The sequence below is a fragment of the Phyllobates terribilis genome, unplaced genomic scaffold (assembly GCF_046119375.1).
Source record: "Phyllobates terribilis strain yellow unplaced genomic scaffold, ASM4611937v1 Scaffold_12__6_contigs__length_324123572, whole genome shotgun sequence".
Classification (NCBI taxonomy): Eukaryota; Metazoa; Chordata; class Amphibia; order Anura; family Dendrobatidae; genus Phyllobates; species Phyllobates terribilis.
The window spans coordinates 70,531,717-70,553,096 of record NW_027362772.1 but is presented as its reverse complement, the minus strand read 5'-3'; the positions used below and the strand labels follow the sequence as shown (position 1 = coordinate 70,553,096).

The window sequence follows — 21,380 nt, the reverse complement described above, 5'->3', positions numbered from 1 at the left end:
GGGAAGGGTCCTCTTTCGCACGCTTTTTCCCTTATTGCGGTGGTGGTGGTGGTGCAGGGACTGCACCTCCTGTAGCTCCTGCTCGCTCATAGCTAATGCCAGCTTAAGAAGCACTTTCCCAAGTGCTTACTCCTGGTATTTGAACCCCTATAGGGCTCCACCCCTCCTCAGCTGGCTTGAATTTCTGATCAGCCAGCCGCAGGGCATTTGTGCGCTGCACCCTCCCTTGGGGGTTACGAGTGCGCACCTCTCCCATTGAATGGGTCTCTCAGTGTGGGGGACACCCCCCCAGATGCTGTGGTGGGTGCTATACGTGGTGCAGCTGTCCGGTCCAGGGATCACGCGCGTGCGTCTGGTCACGCTGACTTCCCAGTGATGCACTGCGGCACGCGGCATGGGGAGGCGCCCGGCGCGCGCTCCCATGCGCTGTGGGACCCGGAAGTCCCAGGCCTACTCACCGCTCTGGACACGCTGACACCACTGGAGAATGCGACAGCTCCACGCTGATGCCTTCTTCTGCACTGCATCTCCCTGCCACCCTGGAGGCCCACTGACCTCAGCGGTGGTGCTTCAGGACGCTGCACCAGCCGAGGCAGGGAACCCCCGCTGCCTGAGCCGGTCTGGCCGGGCCTGGTATGTCACCATTGTGATTTTTCCGGTGTCTTCTTAGAATCACTGTAGGTCCCCGTCAAGGAAAGGAAACCAACTGATGCGGGAGAGAGGTACTGACCTTTTTAGGTGTAGGTTTCTTGTCCTTGAAGGGCGGATCCCCTCTCTCCGTGGTGCCATCATGGGGGAAGGCGAAAAACTGTTTACAATATGTCTTTCTGCTGCCACCGATCAGCAGTTGTGAAACTTTGAGAACTTCTATTTCCCTGCAGCGCCTCCACAGGGGGCATTAAGCATTACACACTGTCAATTCAAATCAATGTTGATCCACATGACTGCTTTTCAGTTTACTCAAGAGAAAAGGATCTTTAACAAGGGACCACACATACACACACATTTGACTCCTTTAAAAGACAAACCCTATACCATGCCATACTGGTAAGTAATTAAAGCTGGCCATACACATGAGATCGCTGTCTGACAAACAAGTGTTCAGCCGTTTCTCCCGAATACCCAATATATATAAGCGATTGGCTCTGCCAAGTTCCCATATGTTTACAATGGGAAGAGAGGAGAAAGACCCTGCCAGACATCTCTGGCAGCAGTTTATCTCCCTTGCAGAGGCAAACATGTTCATCAGATGGTTGATCAGCTGATCCCTAGTACACGTGCATCAGGTGGTTGACCAGTCCCAGTTCAAAAAAAAATAAAAAAAAATCAATCATTGGGTTTAGATAACTTCGATCTAATGTGTATTGGGTCATTTAGACCCTTGTTCATTTTCACATAACTTACATGTATATCAGAAGCCTCTCCCTGCCTTCTCCAGATATTTCAAATATGGATTATTAGGTAGAGGTTCTCATTAAACACTAGGTTTCAGTCCATAATCCACGGTTATGCACCTGTCCCGGATGTGTGCCTTGCTGCCCTCATCCAAGTCTGCTAGACTTTGTTGTGCTCCACATCAGGCTTTGCAGGCTTTATCTGCCCGCACCTTTATAAGGCTCACCAAAACACACACCTGTGTCTTGGTATTAAGATGGCAGTGTTACTAAGACTCTGGGTTTCTCTATGCACTATGACCTGCTCAGCTGCTGTCTGCAATCTTCTGGATGTCTTCCACCTGCCTGTGGTCTCCTGGATGTCTCCCACCTGCCTGCAGTCTCCAGCATCCTACCTGCAGTCTACTGGAAATATTTCACTTGCCTGTGATCTCCAGCATCTCACCTGCCTGCCGTCTCCTGCCTGTGGTTTCCAGCATTCCAGCTCCTTGTCTGCGGCTCTTTGGACATCTTAATTCTACCTACGGTTTCCAGTCCCTCAGCTATCCTTGTCCCACACGCCCCACCTATATGCTGTACCGACGCCCATAGCACATGTGCCCACCCAGACCTTGGGGGATCCACCTCAACTGGCGAGTCTAACATCCACAAACCGCTCGTACCATAAGAATGTCATAAACCACCTCCAAAGCCAAGGAAGTCTCCTCATTGCTGGATACAATATAAGCACTATTATTTTTGAGGTGATAAAGTTAAAGACCCACTTCATCTCATATCATTCAAATGGTTATTGAAGCTCTCAACATACATCGGTTTTACACCAATCTCCATTTTTAGTCTTGTATTTAGTGGCAAAAACCATAATTTCCACGAATCATGGGTCAGAACAACCAAATAGTTTTTGGCCTCAATGATGTCCATAGTGAAAGGTTGATATCTCACCGATGCCTCATCACATAGGATGGAGGACAATCTTCAGCACTGAGAGACAGAAGACAACAGTATGGTCTATTTTTGTTCGAGATTCTGGCATTTTTTGGAATCCTTCGGAATGTCGTGATGTTGAAGGCCATTGTCTACTCGCCTCTACTTTTGTCTGTATTTTATATATACACACCACTGCACTAGAGTATTCGAAGGATAAGACTGTGGAAAAGCTGAATTTGTGATTTTACCCTTTGTAGCACCACCTTCCGTGACTAGTCTAACCTGTAACACGACCAAGGACCTACAAAATCAATATTACCATGAGTTTTGCCAATTAAACGCTGCCCTTTTACATCTATACATGTAAAGCCAGCGCCTTTACCCAGATCTACGTCTATACCCAGTCTTAGTCATAAGTGGAAACAGCAAGGAGCAGAAAAGGTGACCGTGACTCATGGAGTGCACAATGCCCGCGCCATCCTCAGATTCTTGAGATGTATTCATCTTTGAGGCTACAGTTTTTCAGGCTTTCTTCCAAGCCACATAGACGCATAGACATCATTTATATTATCACATATGAAAGCATAGTATCGTTTCCCCAGAGATCAGAGAAGTCAGTCACAATAGATTTCTAAGAGCAGTTTCAGTCAAACAGTGTGACACTGACTCACACTGGGATTGTCAGTAATGTTGTACGTCTGCATTTATGTAAATTATGAAAGACTCGGTCATGTCTCCAAATTCCTCATCTTACTGATGTATCCCATAAGTTCTTTGTAAGATTAAAGTTTTATAAACTTCAACAATGGACTTTTAAAGAAACTGTAAAACCAGAAATTTGAGCCACTAAAGCATATTTGTCAACTCACTAAAAAAAAAAAAAAAAAAAAAAAGTTGGGAGACCTCCCAGACTACGGGAAGAGTTACCAAATCTTCTCAGGCGCATGTGATAGTCTTCTGAAACCTCCCAAAATCAATGGATTCTAGAATAGTTCTTTTGCATAATGCACATTGAGGAGGTTGGAAATTAACCTATGTGGAGGGTGTATGACCTGCTAAAGGGGGAAGGTCACCTTGGACCCATTTAGACAGGCTGAGCGGCGTCAATATTGGTTTGCCACCACAGGCTGATGAAATAGTGGTGGGGACAGGGCATTCGCTAATATGATAACATGATTCTGTATGAGGACAGAGTGATCAAAATCATCGGACCTACCAAACAAGCTCTTTACACATTCGTCTGATTGCCAGCTTGGTTAGACGGTCAATAAATCGGTAACGAGGGTTCCTATGAATGCTCTTTAGCCCACTATTAGCTTATCTAAATGGGCCATTAGACTAGACCAATACTGATGTAGAACCATGTGGTACCAATAAGTTGGTATATATGCAACGTGTAGAAGCATGTTCACATTGTGGCTATTTAACAGTCAAAAGCTAAAAGATAGAAACAAAATGAGCATACACCCAGCAGTATGTAAATAGTAATCGTACATACAAATAACATAGATTACTTGGTAAACAGGTTTTTGATTAAAACAGACATAAAAGCCATCGCACCACGACAAGGTGTACCTAATCGGGATGGTCCTATCCTCCAATATTAAAACCTCACCTTATGTCAGATGATATCAATGTAAATGTCAATGTAAGGCTCTGGCTCATTTCTTTGGTTTTGCTTTAGTTTTTTGTGCAAACATGGGTCCGGCTCCCTAGGCATTTTTGCATTAGGCATTTTAATTATATAGCTTCCCATGGGAATGTGTCTGAAACAGTTAGGCCCCAGTCCTGCTCCGCCACATCTACATTGATGTAGTATGACACAAGGTGAGGTTTTAATATTAAGAGGATAGGACTGTCCCGATTGTGGTACACTTTGTCGCGGTGGAAAATGAAGCTTTTTATTAATCAAAAACAGTGTTTGCTAAGTGCCCCATGTCATTTATATGTAATATTTCTATTTACTCATGGTTATTTTGTTTCCAACTTAGGTTTTAAATACTGATGTAGATCTATTTTAGGTGGCTGTAGAATAGCCACAAGTCCAGAAACCTCTCCCCACCTCCTCCGTTAGACAAAATTGGAGTTCGATTGACAAAGAGTTGAAGAGTGATCTTGGTGCAGTTCAGTAGAACCTAACAGATGAAGGCTTTGCTCCGGAGCGATGAAGACATAGTAAAAAGCTACCTGGTCTCATATTGAAGCTTGGAGGCCCCCTATATTACAGGCCTTCTGAAGATCGTCAAAATTCCAAAATACAATAAATCAAAAAGGTAAAAAAGGTCTCATCCTGCATTGAGTAGGTGGTTGGACCAAATGACCCTGGAGGTCCCTTCCAGCTCTACCGGTCTATGTTTCTATGTATAATGTGAGCCAAGATCCAGCCAACTACTCATGGTAGCAAGGACAGCTGCATATTCTGCACCTCCTACACTTCTTGCATTAAAGATGGTGTTTTTCATGAAAGATCAGACTTTTTCCAAGAAGAAGTTCTTCACGTTAACGGGCAATCCAGGATTTTTTATTAAGAAACAAACAATGCCAGTGTGACTGGTTTGGCATCTCAGTACCCTTCTCTTTAAGTGACCCTCTTTATTATATTTTTCTCTAATAATTGAAAGTCCCTTCAAGACATCCTATTTATGTTCTCCGAACAAATTCACCCAGTACACATCCTTCAAGTATCTTAAGGTGGTAGGGGAAAATAAGAACAGAAAAAGTGCCTCAAATTGGTAGTTCCAAGGAGAGAGGCCAAAGTACTACAGCCTCGCCTCCAAACACGAGTGCACTCTCTAATTTAGCTTTCATAGAGCTTTATACATAATTTTATCCCTGTATTTCATGATCGAAAAAAGAAAAAGCTCTGAACTTATGCCTGGTTCAAATCTAGTTTTTAGCTCCCAGAAAGTTCCAAAGAAAAAAAAAAAAAAAACAATAAATAATAAAAAATACTAAAATACTATTACTCAACCATTATATTATATTTTAATATAAAAAAAATAAATATATAAACAAAAATAAGTTCTGGGCACCATGTTCCCCTGATTCATAATTTTTTTTAATATTTACCTTTTTGTCTTATGGTATTAGTTGTACCAAATTCATGAAAATGGAACACACGATTCATGAATTTTGTACCAAGTCAAAAATGGGCTTTCTTCCAGTCTTAACTATTTTTTTTTGCAGTTGTCACCAAAGGTTGTACAAAAAAAAAAGCCAAAATTTAAGAGCCGGGACGACTGGAGTAAAGTTGCACCAAGTTTTGCGACTTTGATGAATCGGGCTAAAACATCTCAAATTGCAAAACTCCACTCTCGAGACCAGAAGACAAAAAATAAAAATCGAGCACATAAAATAGAGACTTAAAAAAAGGTTCAAAAAGAATAATCAATTGGGTGCAAAAGAAAAAAAAAAAAAGCCGCCATGCACAAAACGAGACAAAAGATGTCCATGGCATTACATCATTCCTTTGAATGCATCTGAGCTGCAATAACACACATGGCCAGAGGTGACGCTGTCTCTAGAAGAAAACAGCTGTGTTTTTCTCATAGTACACAGCCCCTTATGGCTTGTAGATCTTTGGCTGAGTAGATAATCCTGATGCACCACTGAGGCCACCTGGCATCTATGCAGTAGTCCACTTATCACCATAGGGTAGCATTGCACAATGAACAGGTTCGATTTCAATAATTCTGATGATACATTTAAGCCAATTTTCTAAGCAAATGTGGTTCCCCACAGAGAAATTCTGAAAAGGCGCATCTTTTCCTATACACTTAACTTCTCTTATTATTTTTTTAGCTCCAGCTCATGAACTAACGATGGAGTGAGTTAGAGAAGAAAAATCAAAAAACAGTCCGTCTCTTCGGTGACGTAAATACAACAGTCATATACATACAGTGGTGTGGAAGAGTGTTTGCCCCTTTCTGATTTCTTATTGTTTTGCATGTTTGTGACACTTAAATGTTTCAAATCACAAAACAAGTTTAAAATGATAGACAAAGATAACACAAAATGCAGTTTTTAATAAATATCTTTAATAAGGGAAAGAAAAATGCAAACAGACAGTGTCCTGTGTGAAAAAAGTGATTCTCCCCCTACCCACTTAAAACATAAAATTAACTGTGGTTTATCACATCTTTGGGAATCCGAGTTCAATTTCCCAAGACAAACACAAAGCTGATTACTGCCAGACCTGTTCTCAACCAAGAAATCACTTAAGTGACAAAGCGAAGTAGACCAAAAAGATCAAAAGCTAGACATCATGCTGCAATCCAAAGAAATTCAGGAACAAAATGAGAAAAGTAAATAGAGATCTATCAGTCTGAAAAATGTTATAAAGCCATTTCTAAAGCTTTGGGACTCCAGCAAACCACAGTGAGAGCCATTATCCACAAACGGCAAAAAACATGAAACAGTGGTGAACCTTCCCAGGAGTGGCGGGCTGACCAAAATTACCCCAAGAGCGCAGTGATGACTGATCCAAGAGGTCACAAAAGACCCCATAACATCTAAACAACTGCAGGCCTCACTTGCCTCAGTTAATGTCAGTGTTCATGACTCCACCATAAGAAAGACTGGGCAGAAATCACATGCATGGCAGAGTTTTTAAGATAAAAACCACTGCTGAGCAAAAACAACAAAGGCTCATCACAATTTTGCCAGAAAATATCTTGATGATCACCAAGACTTTTGGGAGCATACTTTGTGGACTGACGAGACAGATGTTTAACTTTTTGGAAGGTTTATGTCCCATTACATCTGGTGTAGAAGTAACAGCATTTCAGAAAAGGAACAGCATACCAACAATAAAATATGGTGGTGGTAGTGTGAGGTCTGGGGCTGTTTTGCAGCTTCAGGACCTAGAAGTCTTGCTTTGGTAAATGGTGCCATGAATTTTGCAGTCTACCAAAAAATCTGAAAGAATGTCCGGCCATCTGTTCATGACCTCAAGCTGAAGCGCACTTGGGTTATGCAGCAGGACAATGATCCAAAACACCAGCAAGTCTGTCTCTGAATGGCTTAAGAAAAAAAAAAAATAAGACTTTGCAGTTGTCTAGTCAAAGTCCTGACCTGAGTCCGATTGAGATGCTGTGGCAGGACCTTAAAAAGGCGGATCATGCTCAGAAACCTCCAATGTGGCTCAATGACAACAATTTTACAATGATGACTGGCCAAAATTCCTCCAGAGCGTTGTAAAAGACTCATTGCCAGTTATCGCATACGCTTGATTGAAGTTGTTGCTGCTAAGGGCGGCCCAACCAGTTATTAGGATTTGGGGGCAATCACTTTCACACAGGGCCCTGTAGGTTTGGATTTCTTTTTCCCTTAATAAAGACCTTCATTTAAAAACTGCATTTTGTGTTTACTTGTGTTATCTGTGTCTAGTAACATAGTAACATAGTTTGTAAAGCCGAATAAAGACTTGCGTCCATCAAGTTCGACATGTTAGTTCTGTAATTGCTAAAGTTGATCCAGAGGAGGGCAAAAACCCCAAATGATTTGGCCAATCTTCACCTGAGGAAAAATTCCCTCCCGACTCTGAAACCAGCAGTCAGAATAAATCCCTGTATCAACCTACTATTTTATTTTATTTTTAAGTATATGCTGAAATCTGCCTGGTATCTAGAAATGCATCCAGTCCCCGCTTGAACTGGTGTAGTGAATCCGACATTACCGTCTCCTCACTCAGTGAATTCCATATTCTCACTGCTCTTACCGTAAAGAACCCCTTCCTATGCTGGTGCTGAAACCTTTTCTCTTCCAGTCTTAGTGAGTGCCCTCTTGTTACCGTAATATCCCTCCTTTTGAACAAATCCCGGGCAAGATCTCTATACTGTCCCCTAACATATTTGTACACATTTATTATGTCCCCCCTCAACCTTCTCTTTTCCAGGCTGAATAGTCCTAGTTTTGCCAACCTCTCTGGGTATTGCAGTCCCTCCATTCCCTTTATTAATTTTGTTGCCCTCCTTTGTACCTTTTCAAGCTCATTTATATCCTTTCTATATATTGGGGCCCATAACTGAGCACAGTATTCCAAGTGTGGTCTGACCAGTGCTTTGTACAGTGGAAGAACAATGTTCTCATCCTTTGCAGCTATACCTCTTCGGATACATCCCATTACCCTGTTTGCCCTTACAGCAGCGGCCTGACTTTGGGCACTCCAATTTAGTTTGCTATCAATCAAGATGCCCAAGTCCTTCTCCATCTCGGAATTCCCCAATGGTTTCCCATTCAGTGAGTACTGGTGACTTCCATTTTTCCTTCCCATATGTATGACCTTACATTTCTCCTCGTTAAACCTCATTTGCCATTTAATGCTCCACCTACCCAGCTTATCCAAATCCCTCTGTAGGTCTGCACTGTCCTCTTTTGTATTAATTGTTTTACATAACTTTGTGTCATCTGCAAATATTGATATTTTACTATTTATCCCGTTGACTATGTCGTTAATAAAGATATTAAATAACATTGGGCCTAGTACAGACCCCTGTGGTACCCCACTAGTGACGCTTACCCAATCTGAGTATATTCCATTTATAACCACCCTCTGCCTTCTATCCTTTAGCCAGTTAGCTACCCACTTGCAGACATTTTCCCCCAGCCCCATCATTCTCATTTTGTATACCAACCTATTATGTGGCACGCTATCGAACGCTTTTGAGAAGTCGAGATACACGACATCCACTGGTTCCCCCTGATCTACTCGAGAGCTAACCTCCTCGTAGAAGTCAATCAGGTTTGTTAGGCAGGAGCGATTCCTCATGAATCCATGTTGGTTCGGGATTAAAAGATTATTAGCATCAAGATGCTCCGTAATTGCCTCTTTAATGAAGCTTTCAAAAATTTTGCCCACAACGGACGTCAGACTCACCGGCCGATAGTTTCCGGCGTCACTTTTCGCTCCCTTTTTGAATATTGGCACTACATTCGCCTGTCGCCAATCAAGTGGTACAGACCCAGTCTCAACAGAGTCCTTAAATATAAGATATAACGGTCTGTCTATCACATTACTTAGTTCCCTTAGTACCCGTGGGTGTATGCCATCAGGTCCTGGTGATTTGTTTATTTTAATGTTACTGAGGCGTTTCTGTACCCCAGCTTGGGTTAGATTTGTCATACTTAGTGGAAGATTAAGTTTGTCACTTCTCATTTCTCCTGTTAGTTCTCTTTCCTTTGTGAAAGTTGTCGAAAAAAAATTATTTAATAGATTAGCTTTATCCTCATCTTTCTCTATGATTTTGCCTTCCTCACTTTTTATCGGTCCAATATTATCCGATTTAATCCTTTTACTATTTATATACGTAAAGAACAGTTTGGGATTTGATCTACTTTCCCTAGCAATACGTCTCTCTGTTTCCTCCTTCGCTATTTTTATTTGTTTTTTACAGGTTCTCGTTTTTTCCTTGTAACACATTAGTGCCTCCTTACTGTTTTCCTGTTTTAATCTCTTGAATGCCTCTTTTTTTGCCATTTAACGCCCCTTTTACGTTCTTGTTCAACCATATTGGTTTCCTCTTATTTCTGGCCCTTTTATTCTCATACGGTATATACCTCTCGCACTGAGTATTCAGAATTCTTTTGAAGGTTTCCCATTTACTATTCGTATTCCTTTGATTAAGAACTTTGTCCCAGTCTATAAGTTGAAGACTTTCTTTCAGCTGATCAAACTTCGCCCTCCTAAAGTTTAATGTTTTTGTTGTTCCCTTATTGATAACCCTACTGAAGGGCATTTTGAAGTCGATAATATTATGGTCGCTATTACCTAGGTACCCCCCTATCTGTACCTCAGTTATTCTATCAGGCCTATTAGTCAATATTAAGTCCAACACGGCCTTCCCTCTCGTTGATTCCTGCACTAGTTGGGAGAGATAATTATCCTTAATATTTGTCAAGAACCTTTTTCCTTTCTGAGATCTACAGGTTTCTGTTTCCCAGTCAATATCCGGGTAGTTGAAATCCCCCATTACAATCACTTCATTATGTTTTGCTACTTTGTCTATTTGTCCTAATAGCAGATTCTCATTCTCCTCTGTTATATTTGGTGGCTTATAGCAGACCCCCAGTAATATTTTATTATTATTTTTTGCCCCCTCTATCTCTACCCACATGGACTCGACCCCCTCTTCTCCCTCTCCTATATCTTCCCTTAGTCTGGGTTTTAGACATGACTTTACATATAAGCAGACTCCTCCGCCTTTCCCCTGTTTCCGGTCCCTTCTAAATAAACTATAATCTAATAAATTTACCGCCCAGTCGTAACTATCGTCTAGCCAAGTCTCTGTTATACCTACGATGTCATACCTCTCCTCCGACATTTGTTTTGTGATCTGAAAAATTTAAGTGTGACAAACATGCAAAAGAATAAAAGGAATCATGGAGGGGGCAAACAATTTTTCACACCACTGTATCTGGCAATGATGCAACAGAGCTCTGCGAAATTACAGCAATTAAGACTTTTTTCTCTACAAATAAAGATCTCTATAAAAAAAAAAAAAAAAAAGGGACCACAGCCAGCAGCAAAATGTATACTTGGCAACATTTGCCATTGAGTCTCCGCCATGGATCAGAAATTCTTATTCCGGAACAGACACAGATTTTCCCTACAAGGACGCGGAGTGGTGACATTTGTGCTGTTAATGATGTAGGCCGTACAGTGCTAATGCCTTCTGGTCTGAACCCGATTTGTCTTTTCCCCCTCGTATTTCATCGATAAGAGATTGATAATGGATCCAGGGATTTATTTTCCAGAACAGAAGAATTTGCTTCCTCTATTGCATGGCAATCCTTGGCAGATGTATACAACATAACAAAAATGATGGACTTGACTGTAATGTCAACTTTTTGTCAGCTTGAGGGTTTTTTTTGTTGTTGTTTTTAGAAAAAAAAGTGCATCTTAAAAGGATAGGCTATGTTAAGTAACATGTCCTGGATGATAGAAAAAAAAGAAGGGAAAGAAAAGAAAATGAAAGGAAGAGTGAAGAGGAAAAGGAAAAGAGGTGCACAGGATAAGTGAGATGGAAAGAGGAGTTTGAGGGTAAGGGACAGAGGAGGGGAAAGCATAAGTAGTAAGGCCATGTTGGGTAAGGGACAGGAGGGGAAAGCATAAGTAGTAAGGCCATGTTGAGTTAGAGACAGAAAGGCGTCGTGAAAAAAAAAAAGAGGGTAAGAGGAGAGAAGGAAGAGAGTCGTGAGAAGAGGGTAAGGGGAGAGAAGGAAGAGAGTCGTGAGAAGAGGGTAAGGGGAGAGAAGGAAGGGAGTCGTGAGAAGAGGGTAAGGGGAGAGAAGGAAGAGAGTCGTGAGAAGAGGGTAAGGGGAGAGAAGGAAGAGAGTCGTGAGAAGAGGGTAAGGGGAGAGAAGGAAGGGAGTCGTGAGAAGAGGGTAAGGGGAGAGAAGGAAGGGAGTCGTGAGAAGAGGGTAAGGGGAGAGAAGGAAGGGAGTCGTGAGAAGAGGGTAAGGGGAGAGAAGGAAGGGAGTCGTGAGAAGAGGGTAAGGGGAGAGAAGGAAGGGAGTCGTGAGAAGAGGGTAAGGGGAGAGAAGGAAGGGAGTCGTGAGAAGAGGGTAAGGGGAGAGAAGGAAGGGAGTCGTGAGAAGAGGGTAAGGGGAGAGAAGGAAGGGAGTCGTGAGAAGAGGGTAAGGGGAGAGAAGGAAGGGAGTCGTGAGAAGAGGGTAAGGGGAGAGAAGGAAGGGAGTCGTGAGAAGAGGGTAAGGGGAGAGAAGGAAGGGAGTCGTGAGAAGAGGGTAAGGGGAGAGAAGGAAGGGAGTCGTGAGAAGAGGGTAAGGGGAGAGAAGGAAGGGAGTCGTGAGAAGAGGGTAAGGGGAGAGAAGGAAGGGAGTCGTGAGAAGAGGGTAAGGGGAGAGAAGGAAGGGAGTCGTGAGAAGAGGGTAAGGGGAGAGAAGGAAGGGAGTCGTGAGAAGAGGGTAAGGGGAGAGAAGGAAGGGAGTCGTGAGAAGAGGGTAAGGGGAGAGAAGGAAGGGAGTCGTGAGAAGAGGGTAAGGGGAGAGAAGGAAGGGAGTCGTGAGAAGAGGGTAAGGGGAGAGAAGGAAGGGAGTCGTGAGAAGAGGGTAAGGGGAGAGAAGGAAGGGAGTCGTGAGAAGAGGGTAAGGGGAGAGAAGGAAGGGAGTCGTGAGAAGAGGGTAAGGGGAGAGAAGGAAGGGAGTCGTGAGAAGAGGGTAAGGGGAGAGAAGGAAGGGAGTCGTGAGAAGAGGGTAAGGGGAGAGAAGGAAGGGAGTCGTGAGAAGAGGGTAAGGGGAGAGAAGGAAGGGAGTCGTGAGAAGAGGGTAAGGGGAGAGAAGGAAGGGAGTCGTGAGAAGAGGGTAAGGGGAGAGAAGGAAGGGAGTCGTGAGAAGAGGGTAAGGGGAGAGAAGGAAGGGAGTCGTGAGAAGAGGGTAAGGGGAGAGAAGGAAGGGAGTCGTGAGAAGAGGGTAAGGGGAGAGAAGGAAGGGAGTCGTGAGAAGAGGGTAAGGGGAGAGAAGGAAGGGAGTCGTGAGAAGAGGGTAAGGGGAGAGAAGGAAGGGAGTCGTGAGAAGAGGGTAAGGGGAGAGAAGGAAGGGAGTCGTGAGAAGAGGGTAAGGGGAGAGAAGGAAGGGAGTCGTGAGAAGAGGGTAAGGGGAGAGAAGGAAGGGAGTCGTGAGAAGAGGGTAAGGGGAGAGAAGGAAGGGAGTCGTGAGAAGAGGGTAAGGGGAGAGAAGGAAGGGAGTCGTGAGAAGAGGGTAAGGGGAGAGAAGGAAGGGAGTCGTGAGAAGAGGGTAAGGGGAGAGAAGGAAGGGAGTCGTGAGAAGAGGGTAAGGGGAGAGAAGGAAGGGAGTCGTGAGAAGAGGGTAAGGGGAGAGAAGGAAGGGAGTCGTGAGAAGAGGGTAAGGGGAGAGAAGGAAGGGAGTCGTGAGAAGAGGGTAAGGGGAGAGAAGAGAGTAAGGAACAGGAGGAAGGGAAGCATGAAAAAGTAAGACGGAGAGAAGTGAAGAGCAAAAAAGTAAGACCGAATGGAAGACTTAGTGAGAAATGAGTAAGGGACATAAGAGGGAGGATGGCAGAGAGCGTAAGGGATAGAAGGGAGGGAAGGGTGAGACCATATGAAACAGAAGTGATGAGTGAAAAAGTAACAGACAGAATGGAAGTTAGAGTGAGACGAGTAAAGGACAAAAAGGAAGAGAGGAGTGAGAAAAGAGTGACGGGAAAGAGAAGAGGGAAGAGTGAGAAGAAATAGTGAGTAAGGGACAGAGGTAGGAGACGTTAGAGCAGAATTAAAAAGAGGAAGAGAATTGATATTAGAGGGGCAAGGGAAAGAGTGAAAAAGTAACAGATGAACCAGCAGAGTGAGGGGGTAAAGGGACAAATTAGAAGATAGCAAGGAGAAGGAACAGTTTGAGGGAAAGAAAAATAAAAAAAAATAAAATAAAAATAAATGACGAGTAGGATGGGAAGCAACAGAAAAAAAGAAGAATGAAAGAGGAAGGTTAAACTATCGTGGCTTTATAGACACACATTGGCTGTCCCCACCCCCCCGCAGACTTTGGATAGTTACATACGGGATTACCATTCAATGGTGCAAAACCCTGGCCCCGACAGATTCATTTCCCGGCGTTCAACTAGATATCTTTTGATGGACATGAACAGGGTTCTGCAAACTCTGTTCACATGTGTGGGAAGTATATTTCACGTAAATTCAGGTGCGAAATCAGCGTCAAAATAACGAAACACTGAACTGTTCGAAACCTTTCGCACAATGTTAAATTAACTGTCTTTTAAAAGATTGTGTCGTTTCCATGCTGCTGATTTGAATTTGCTCTGAATTTGTGAAATCTGCAGAGAAAAACTCATAGGTGTGAACAAAGACACAGGTCTAATGCAAGTATCAAGTTCATCCTTTCAAGATCAATTATACATTAATCACTAGATTATTTATAACCCTCGATTCCATTTGTTATAAGAAATCATCAAGAGAACTGCAAAGTAACTTTTTTTTTTCTGTGGAAAATAACTTTTCCTAGTAAGAAAAGTAGGTTTCCTGCAAAATTAGGTGTGACACCATCACAAAAGAGTAGCCACAATAGAGCGTGACTTCCCCAGGAACAATTAATGTCACCCAGCGTTGGTTTTTCTCTTTGGCAGCCTGTGTGGTCACCATTGAGAACTATAGGAGTACGCTCTTCCTATGCAGCAATAAATACCTTTGTTTCTGGAAAAAAAAGGGGGAAGGAGTAGGTGCCCCCTCCAAAAGGGACGAGATCTCTAGAGTCAGCAAGAATGTGTGATAATCAGTCATGTTAGTGTTGGATAAAAAAAAGCAAAAAATGGAACACACCAATACTTTGTATATTTGCATTATGCAGAAAAAAAGGAAGTCTGCAATTAAAACAATGGATTTCCAATTCATGAGAAAGTCAACTACTTTTAAGACCGTGCACAGACCCTGCCACATATCTGCTGAGGAGAAACTTCAGAAGTAATATATTAGGAGAAAATAAAAACACTCTTCTTCCAAAAACACTGCCACCTCAGTTCAGAGGCTGTAAGTGGTACTGCAGCTAGATATCCTTCACTATAATGAGCCCAACCAGACAGGATTCACTAATCCCTAATATACCAATTTAACACTACTGGGCCCCCAATTATGATGCATCTTTTATAGCATCAGTCTCATAACCTTTAAAACCACCCTTTAGGTGCCAGAGCATAGGCTTCACTCGCCTCTGAATTGAGCTAGTCATGGCTAAAGTGTTGGCACCCTTTAAATGGTTATAGAATATTATTGTAATTACACATGTTAATTTCTCTTGTGTGTATTTGAACACAAAAATAAAAATAATAAAATAATGAGGAAAAAGGCAAATTGGATATAATTTCACACAAAACCCCCAAAATGGGCCAGACAAATATTGTTGGCACAGTTTCAAAACTGTGGGTAAACAACTTTGTTTCAATCATGTGACGCTCGTTCAAACTCCCCTGTGGCAAGTAACAGGTGTGGGCAATATGAAAATCACACCTTAAACGAGATAAAAAGGGGAGAAGTAGACTCATTCTTTGCAATGTGTGCTAAACTAAGCATGGAGAACAGAAAGAGGAGAAGAGAACTGTATGAGGACTAGAGAACCAACATTGTTTAACAATTTCTTAGAGCGATCTTGATGTTCCTTTGTCCACAATTTGCAACATGAGGAAGAAGTTTACAACCCATGGCACTGTAGCCAATCTCTCTGGATGTGGATGGCAGAGAAAATTTGATGAAAGGTTGCAAGGCAGAGTAGTCCTAATGGTGGATAAGCAGCCCCAATCAAGCGAAAAAGAAAAATTCAAGCTGTCCTGCAGGCTCAGGGTGCATCAGAGTCAGCACAAAATATCAGTCGACATTTGAATGAAACGCTATGGCAGGAGACCCAGGAGGGCCCCTCTGCTTACACGGACATAAAAAAAAAAAGATAGAATGCAGTTTGCCAAAATGTATGCGAGTAAGCCAAAATCCTTCTGGGAAAGATAGAGCATTTTGGTAAAGCACATCATTGTATGGTTTACTGAAAATGGAATGAGGCCTACAAAGTAAAGCACACGGAACCTACAGTCAAATATGGTGGAGGTTCAAAGATGTTTTGCTGCCTCTGGTGCCTTGACTGTGTGCAAGGCATCATGAAAAGTGATGATTACCAAAGGATTTTGGGTCGCAATGTAGTGCCCAGTGTCAGAGAGCTGGGTTTGCATCCTAGGTCATGGGTTTTCCAGAAGTTCAATGACCACAAACATACTTCAAGAAGTGCCCAAAAATGGATGGAAACCAAGCAAATAGAGAGTTCTGAAGTGGCAGCAACGAGTCTGGATCTAAATCCCATTTATAACCTGTGGAGAGATCTTAAAATTGCTGTTGGGAGAAGGCACCTTCAAATATGAGAGACCTGGAGTGGTTTGCAAAAGGAGAGCGGTCCGAAATTCCAGTTGAGAGGTGTAAGAAGCTTGTTGATTGTTATAGGAAGTGATTGATTGCAGTTATTTATTCCAAAGGATGTGTAACCAAATATTAAGTTGAGGTGGCCAACTATTTTATCCCGCCCAGTTTCTGGGGTTATGTGACATTAGGTTTAATTTTTTGTGTGTGTTGTTCCAATACACACAAAGGAAATAAATGTGTATAACAAAACATGTTTAACTGCAATAATTTTATGGGAGAAATACCTCATTTTCTGGAACAATTTCAACGGTGCTAACACTTTTGGCCAGGACTGGTTGTGCACAGTCTTTCAAGGAGTTTATGGAGCAGACACTCTCCAAATCCTCCTCCAAAACTAGGAGTGTCCGCTCTGGCCATGTGCACAGAGTCTTTTTGCAGAGCTGTTGGAGTAGAAATCCCATGTTTTTGAAGAGTTTTGAGATTTGGACAGTTTGCACTCAGTTTCTGCTCCAAATACTTTGTTCACAGACAGTTTTTGCTCTAAAAACCTCAGCAAAAAGATTCAGTGTGCACATAGCCTTAAAAGGTTTTCCCCAAAAATAGTAAGATATCCCCTATCCTGTGGGAGGTCCAACCGCTTGGGATCTCACGACATTTCACCTCCATTCTTGGTCTATGGGACTGCCACAAAAACTCTGTACTCTTTCTTCTTTGTCCTATAGACAGAATGAATGGAAGGTGAGGTCTCAAGATCCCCAGCATTTGGACCTCCAGTGACCAGTATGCCATTCTCTATCCTTTGGATAGGGGATAACTTACTATCTTGGGAAAACCTTCTAACTCCGTGTTGAGTAACAGTTATAAATCACTGTCAATGGTAGAAGAATTGAAAGGGAGCAGGTAAGAAATGGCGGCCAAACATTGGTCAACTAAAGTAGGAAAGAAGACCACATTGGACAGAGAACAATAATCACCTTCATGTCCCGTACTCTAAAGGGGGTTATGGTGAATTTTGGCTTGCAGTTTTTGCTATGGCATTATACATTTAGAATAATTGGCTTACTAGGTGGCACTGAAATCTATAAATGCTACATCAATATAAAAAGATGGTGACTCCATCCAAAATGTAGACATCCCATCAGTCACTATGCAATTTATCCATGGAGCTGACTACCATCCTAGTTCTTTTGTTCTCCACATCCACCCTCCTTATACCATCATCTCTACAGCTACTGCCTTCAACCAAAGTGTCTTTCATTTAAGAATGAAAGGTTGTCAGAACCGCACCCAGTAATTTAATATCATTTATAGGTCTCGAGCTGTAACATTATAGATGTGTAATTAGTAGATCAGAACATATAACCATTAAGCATTTCCAGGTAGATAAATATAGATGACGCCATGTATGACTGGAACAAAACAGCGCCAATCTTATCCACTGGTGGTGTCGGGTATTGCAGCTCAGCCCTTTAAAAATGAACGGGGCTGAGCTGCAATGCCGGACAACCAATGGTTGAGAGTGGTGCCAAGTGTAAACTTTTAAAGGGGGATCAGCCAGAAATGTAGCTTTTTCTTACCCAGTGTAAATGCCGCTGTTCTCCCGAATCCAGCATGGTTTTTCTTGCGCTCCTGAGCCTTTCTGTTCCTAAGATATGACCTCCTCTTCCTTGTATCCAAATCTAGTCTTTTTAATTAAGTAGGTGTGGTCACCAATCCACGCGGGAGTCATTTAGAAGACAACACCCCTTTCGCTAAAAAGACTAGGATTTATATACATGGGAAAAGGGGGCCATCTCTCAGGAATGGAGAGGCGTAGGAACAAAAGAAAAACATCGCCGGATTCAGGAGAACGGCAGAGTTAACACTAGGTTAAAAAATAAATATAATATAATATATATATATTAAATTTACGGCAAGAGAAAGAACCTTTTTGAAGCAAACCTTTTGATATGTCAGACGTCAGAAGTTTTGATCGGTGTGTGTTCTGGTGCTGATAAACCCCCTCCCCCCCCCCCGATTTCTTGATCGAAGGACCACAAATGCTCAGCCAAGTGCGACTTTCCACTAGATTGAAGATGGGCTCAATAGAACGTGTCCGAGTCAGTCTCCAGTCTTGGTGGAGAGCAGTACGCTGTTGGTTTTAGTTGGGGTCTGGGCACATGGACACCCCATCCTCTGGTCAAAACATCTAACAAGTCGCTGACATATCCACAGGGGTGAAAACCACCATATTGGTTGTCACCAAAGCTTTTTTTTTTTTTTTTAAGAAACAAAATTCAAAATAAGGTCGGATTCACACATTGACTTTCAGTGGTCCAAGGAAGGATCAATGTGTGGACCAATTGAGTTTCCCCGACTCAAACTCGACCACCTCATAAGCATACGTATGGGTCAGGTGATTTACAGAACCAGCCCAGATACCGTGATCCGTACTCGAACAGTGAAAGTCAGATATGTGAAGTCAGCTTAACCAGCATTTTTTTTTTTTAAACAACTTGATAGAAGATTTCTCTAGGAAATGGTCTAGCCAAAAAAGTGAATTGTTGCAGAGTTTAAATTAAAGGAAAAAAAAACAAAAAAACCCTTCTTTTATATGATGTTTATTAAAAATTTTCTCTCTTTTCTTACAGAAATACAAAAAAAATAAAATAAAACCAGAAATGCAAAACAAAAAAAAACTCCCCATCTCATCTCAAGCTCAATTTTCTTCATATTAACCATTAAGTTCAACCTTACTTCCATTATTAGTGCAAACCCCTTTAAAGAAAAAAACTCCAGTGCACACTTGGCCAAAACCCCCCCCCCCCAAAAAAAAGAAAAAAAAAAAAAAAAAAAGAGTGGCAACTATATCCTGGCACCACAAATCCATTGGTAAGGTCCCCATACCTTACCCAGTCCCCTGAAATAATGAGGGGTATACAAGATGTCCAGAAAGATAGGGAAGTCCATATTTAAAAAAAACAGTCATACGTCTTAATAGTCCTGGATATTCTGTGGGAAGAAGAGTAGAAGATCTTGGCGGTCTATTGGGAGGGTGAAGAAAATATCTAGGAAGGTGGGGGTCTACTGGTTCACCACAGTTTAATGGAGTGTATCTAAGGAGCTGGAGCTTAGGCAACATTTGTATGGGAGGTTGTATATACTTGAGAGTGTGAAGTGGATTACACATAACTTGCTGGAGAGCAAAAGTTAAATGAAGGGGATAATTCCTAATGCATATGTACATTTCAGTCCAAATGGCTCATGGTCAATGAGGTTAGATAAAGTCCAGGTGAATGGTGGGACAAGGATGCGTAGAGTTCCACATACTCTACGTTTCATATCACTGGGACGGATATAAACACTCTGCAGTCCAGGTGTTTAGTATTAGGTAGTACTCTAGTTCTCAACTGGAGTAGTCACACATACACAGCAGTCCTGGAGATGATAGAGCCATCAGTCTGTGACTCCATGTCATCATCCAGGTAAGAGTCAATCGGATGATGGGGTCTAAGTTGCAACATGGGCCCCACCTCATTGAATCGTTCTTCTTCCTCATCATCTTCAAGGACTTTGTATTTCATCCTTTCCTCCTCCGCCTCCTCCTCATCGTAGTCCTCATCTCCCAATGAAGGGCTTAAACCACTGTCTCTCATGGGGACGCCACCTTTGAGGGGTTTGTCCAACTCTCCGTCATCTTGGTAGGTGAACTGTTCGGATGGTTTGCCAGTGCCAAATACTCTGGGCTTTGGATTGTAAGTACCACGATCCTTCTTGTTTTGTAGACCTCCTCTCTTGATGACGAAGAAGATGATGGCAGCCAGAAGGAGTAGGACCAGAATCCCCCCAATTACCCCCCCGGCGATGGCTCCTGCGTTTGTCTGCGTCTGCATTGCGTGTTCTGGGTACGAGAGAAACATAGCAATTCTGTAGCCTACCATTTTTAGTCCATTAACCCCCTCTCCCCCCCCCCACCCCACCAAAATCCCAACATTAGTATATTTAAATGCATCTACAACTAAAAAAAAAACATGCACAAACCAAACAGTGAGGAACAGTCTAGGACTAGGAGTCAAAACATGCAGTACCGAGTACCCCACTTTGTCTGCCCATATAATGAACATGTCAGAATGATGGGATTACCCAATCTGTACATGCATGAGATCAGTTAGCAACACAGATTCAGGATGTACCACATGCAGTTTGAAGGAAACAACCCAAAATATCATTTAACCATTAACAGAATATGGAGATACAATAGATTGGCAAAAATACTAAAATTTTCCGAATCGTTATCAAAAGTCTCACATTCTCAAGTGTTCATTTTGATTATAATATCACTGGAATTTTGGAAAAAAACAAAATGCAAATTTCAAGAATGGATAGCAGGAGCACATAAGGATGGAGAAAGCTGTAGGACACATTTCCATAGCTGTATTATTGGCCCGTGTGTCATTATATGTAGGTTTTTACCAAAACTAAAATGGAAAAAAAAAAAAAAAATGTTCCCCCGCCTTCAGTGGGATGAAATGCATCAACCTAAGAGTTCAGCTGTGGGAATGTGTCCATAGTTAGAGATGGTAAAATGGAATAATCCAGTTAATTATGATTTATAACCACTTAGGACCTGCATTAATTGATACCCCAGCAGTAGCTTAGAATGGGAGCAAGGCTTTCCATAACCTGGGGCAAAAATTGTTTACCATAATAGTCATGTAACTAAACTCTGGCCAAGACCACATAACCCAATGGTGCCCACTTTCACAACCAGGTAACAAGATCAATGCAATAAGATGACACAAGTTGCTCTCGCTTTGTACAGTCTAGTGCATATTTCAGTCACCTTCCATTATCTATAGGCTTTAGTTCACCAGAGGCAAAGTTTCAGTCCACGAACAAGCAAGGTGGCTTTCTGATGCCAAGCATCTGGGGCACATGTCGTAGAGCCGAGACAATGTCGACTCACAGGACCTTGATCAAGCAGCCAGGTCCATGGTCGCTGGGTGTGAGCCCTGTGGCTCCTCTTGGTTAGCCGGCCTGATGTGACATCACTTGTGCCATGATGCACACTTGACGTGGCACCAAGCTAACTAAAATTAAGAGCAGTCATGGATGATGGTAGTTGGGAGGAGTTTGTACTTGGGCTAAAATCCAACAGCCACTGAATACAGACCTTTCTGCGGGACCAGAGTCC

At 42.5% G+C, this 21,380-nt stretch overlaps 1 protein-coding gene across 2 annotated transcripts in view; it reads right to left on the bottom strand.

The window, feature by feature from the left end:
- Positions 1-21,380, bottom strand: part of NECTIN2 (nectin cell adhesion molecule 2) — an 83,475-nt gene that overhangs the window by 23,113 nt on the left and 38,982 nt on the right. Inside the window, exon 6 of one of the 2 annotated variants that reach the window (XM_073655941.1) lies at positions 18,884-20,087. The exons of the other annotated variant lie outside the window; for it this stretch is intronic. Within the exon in view, the coding sequence (XP_073512042.1) occupies positions 19,606-20,087 (482 nt within the window). The 3' untranslated portion in view covers positions 18,884-19,605. Of the gene's footprint in view, positions 1-18,883; positions 20,088-21,380 lie in introns of those variants that run through there. 2 annotated transcript variants of the gene reach the window in all.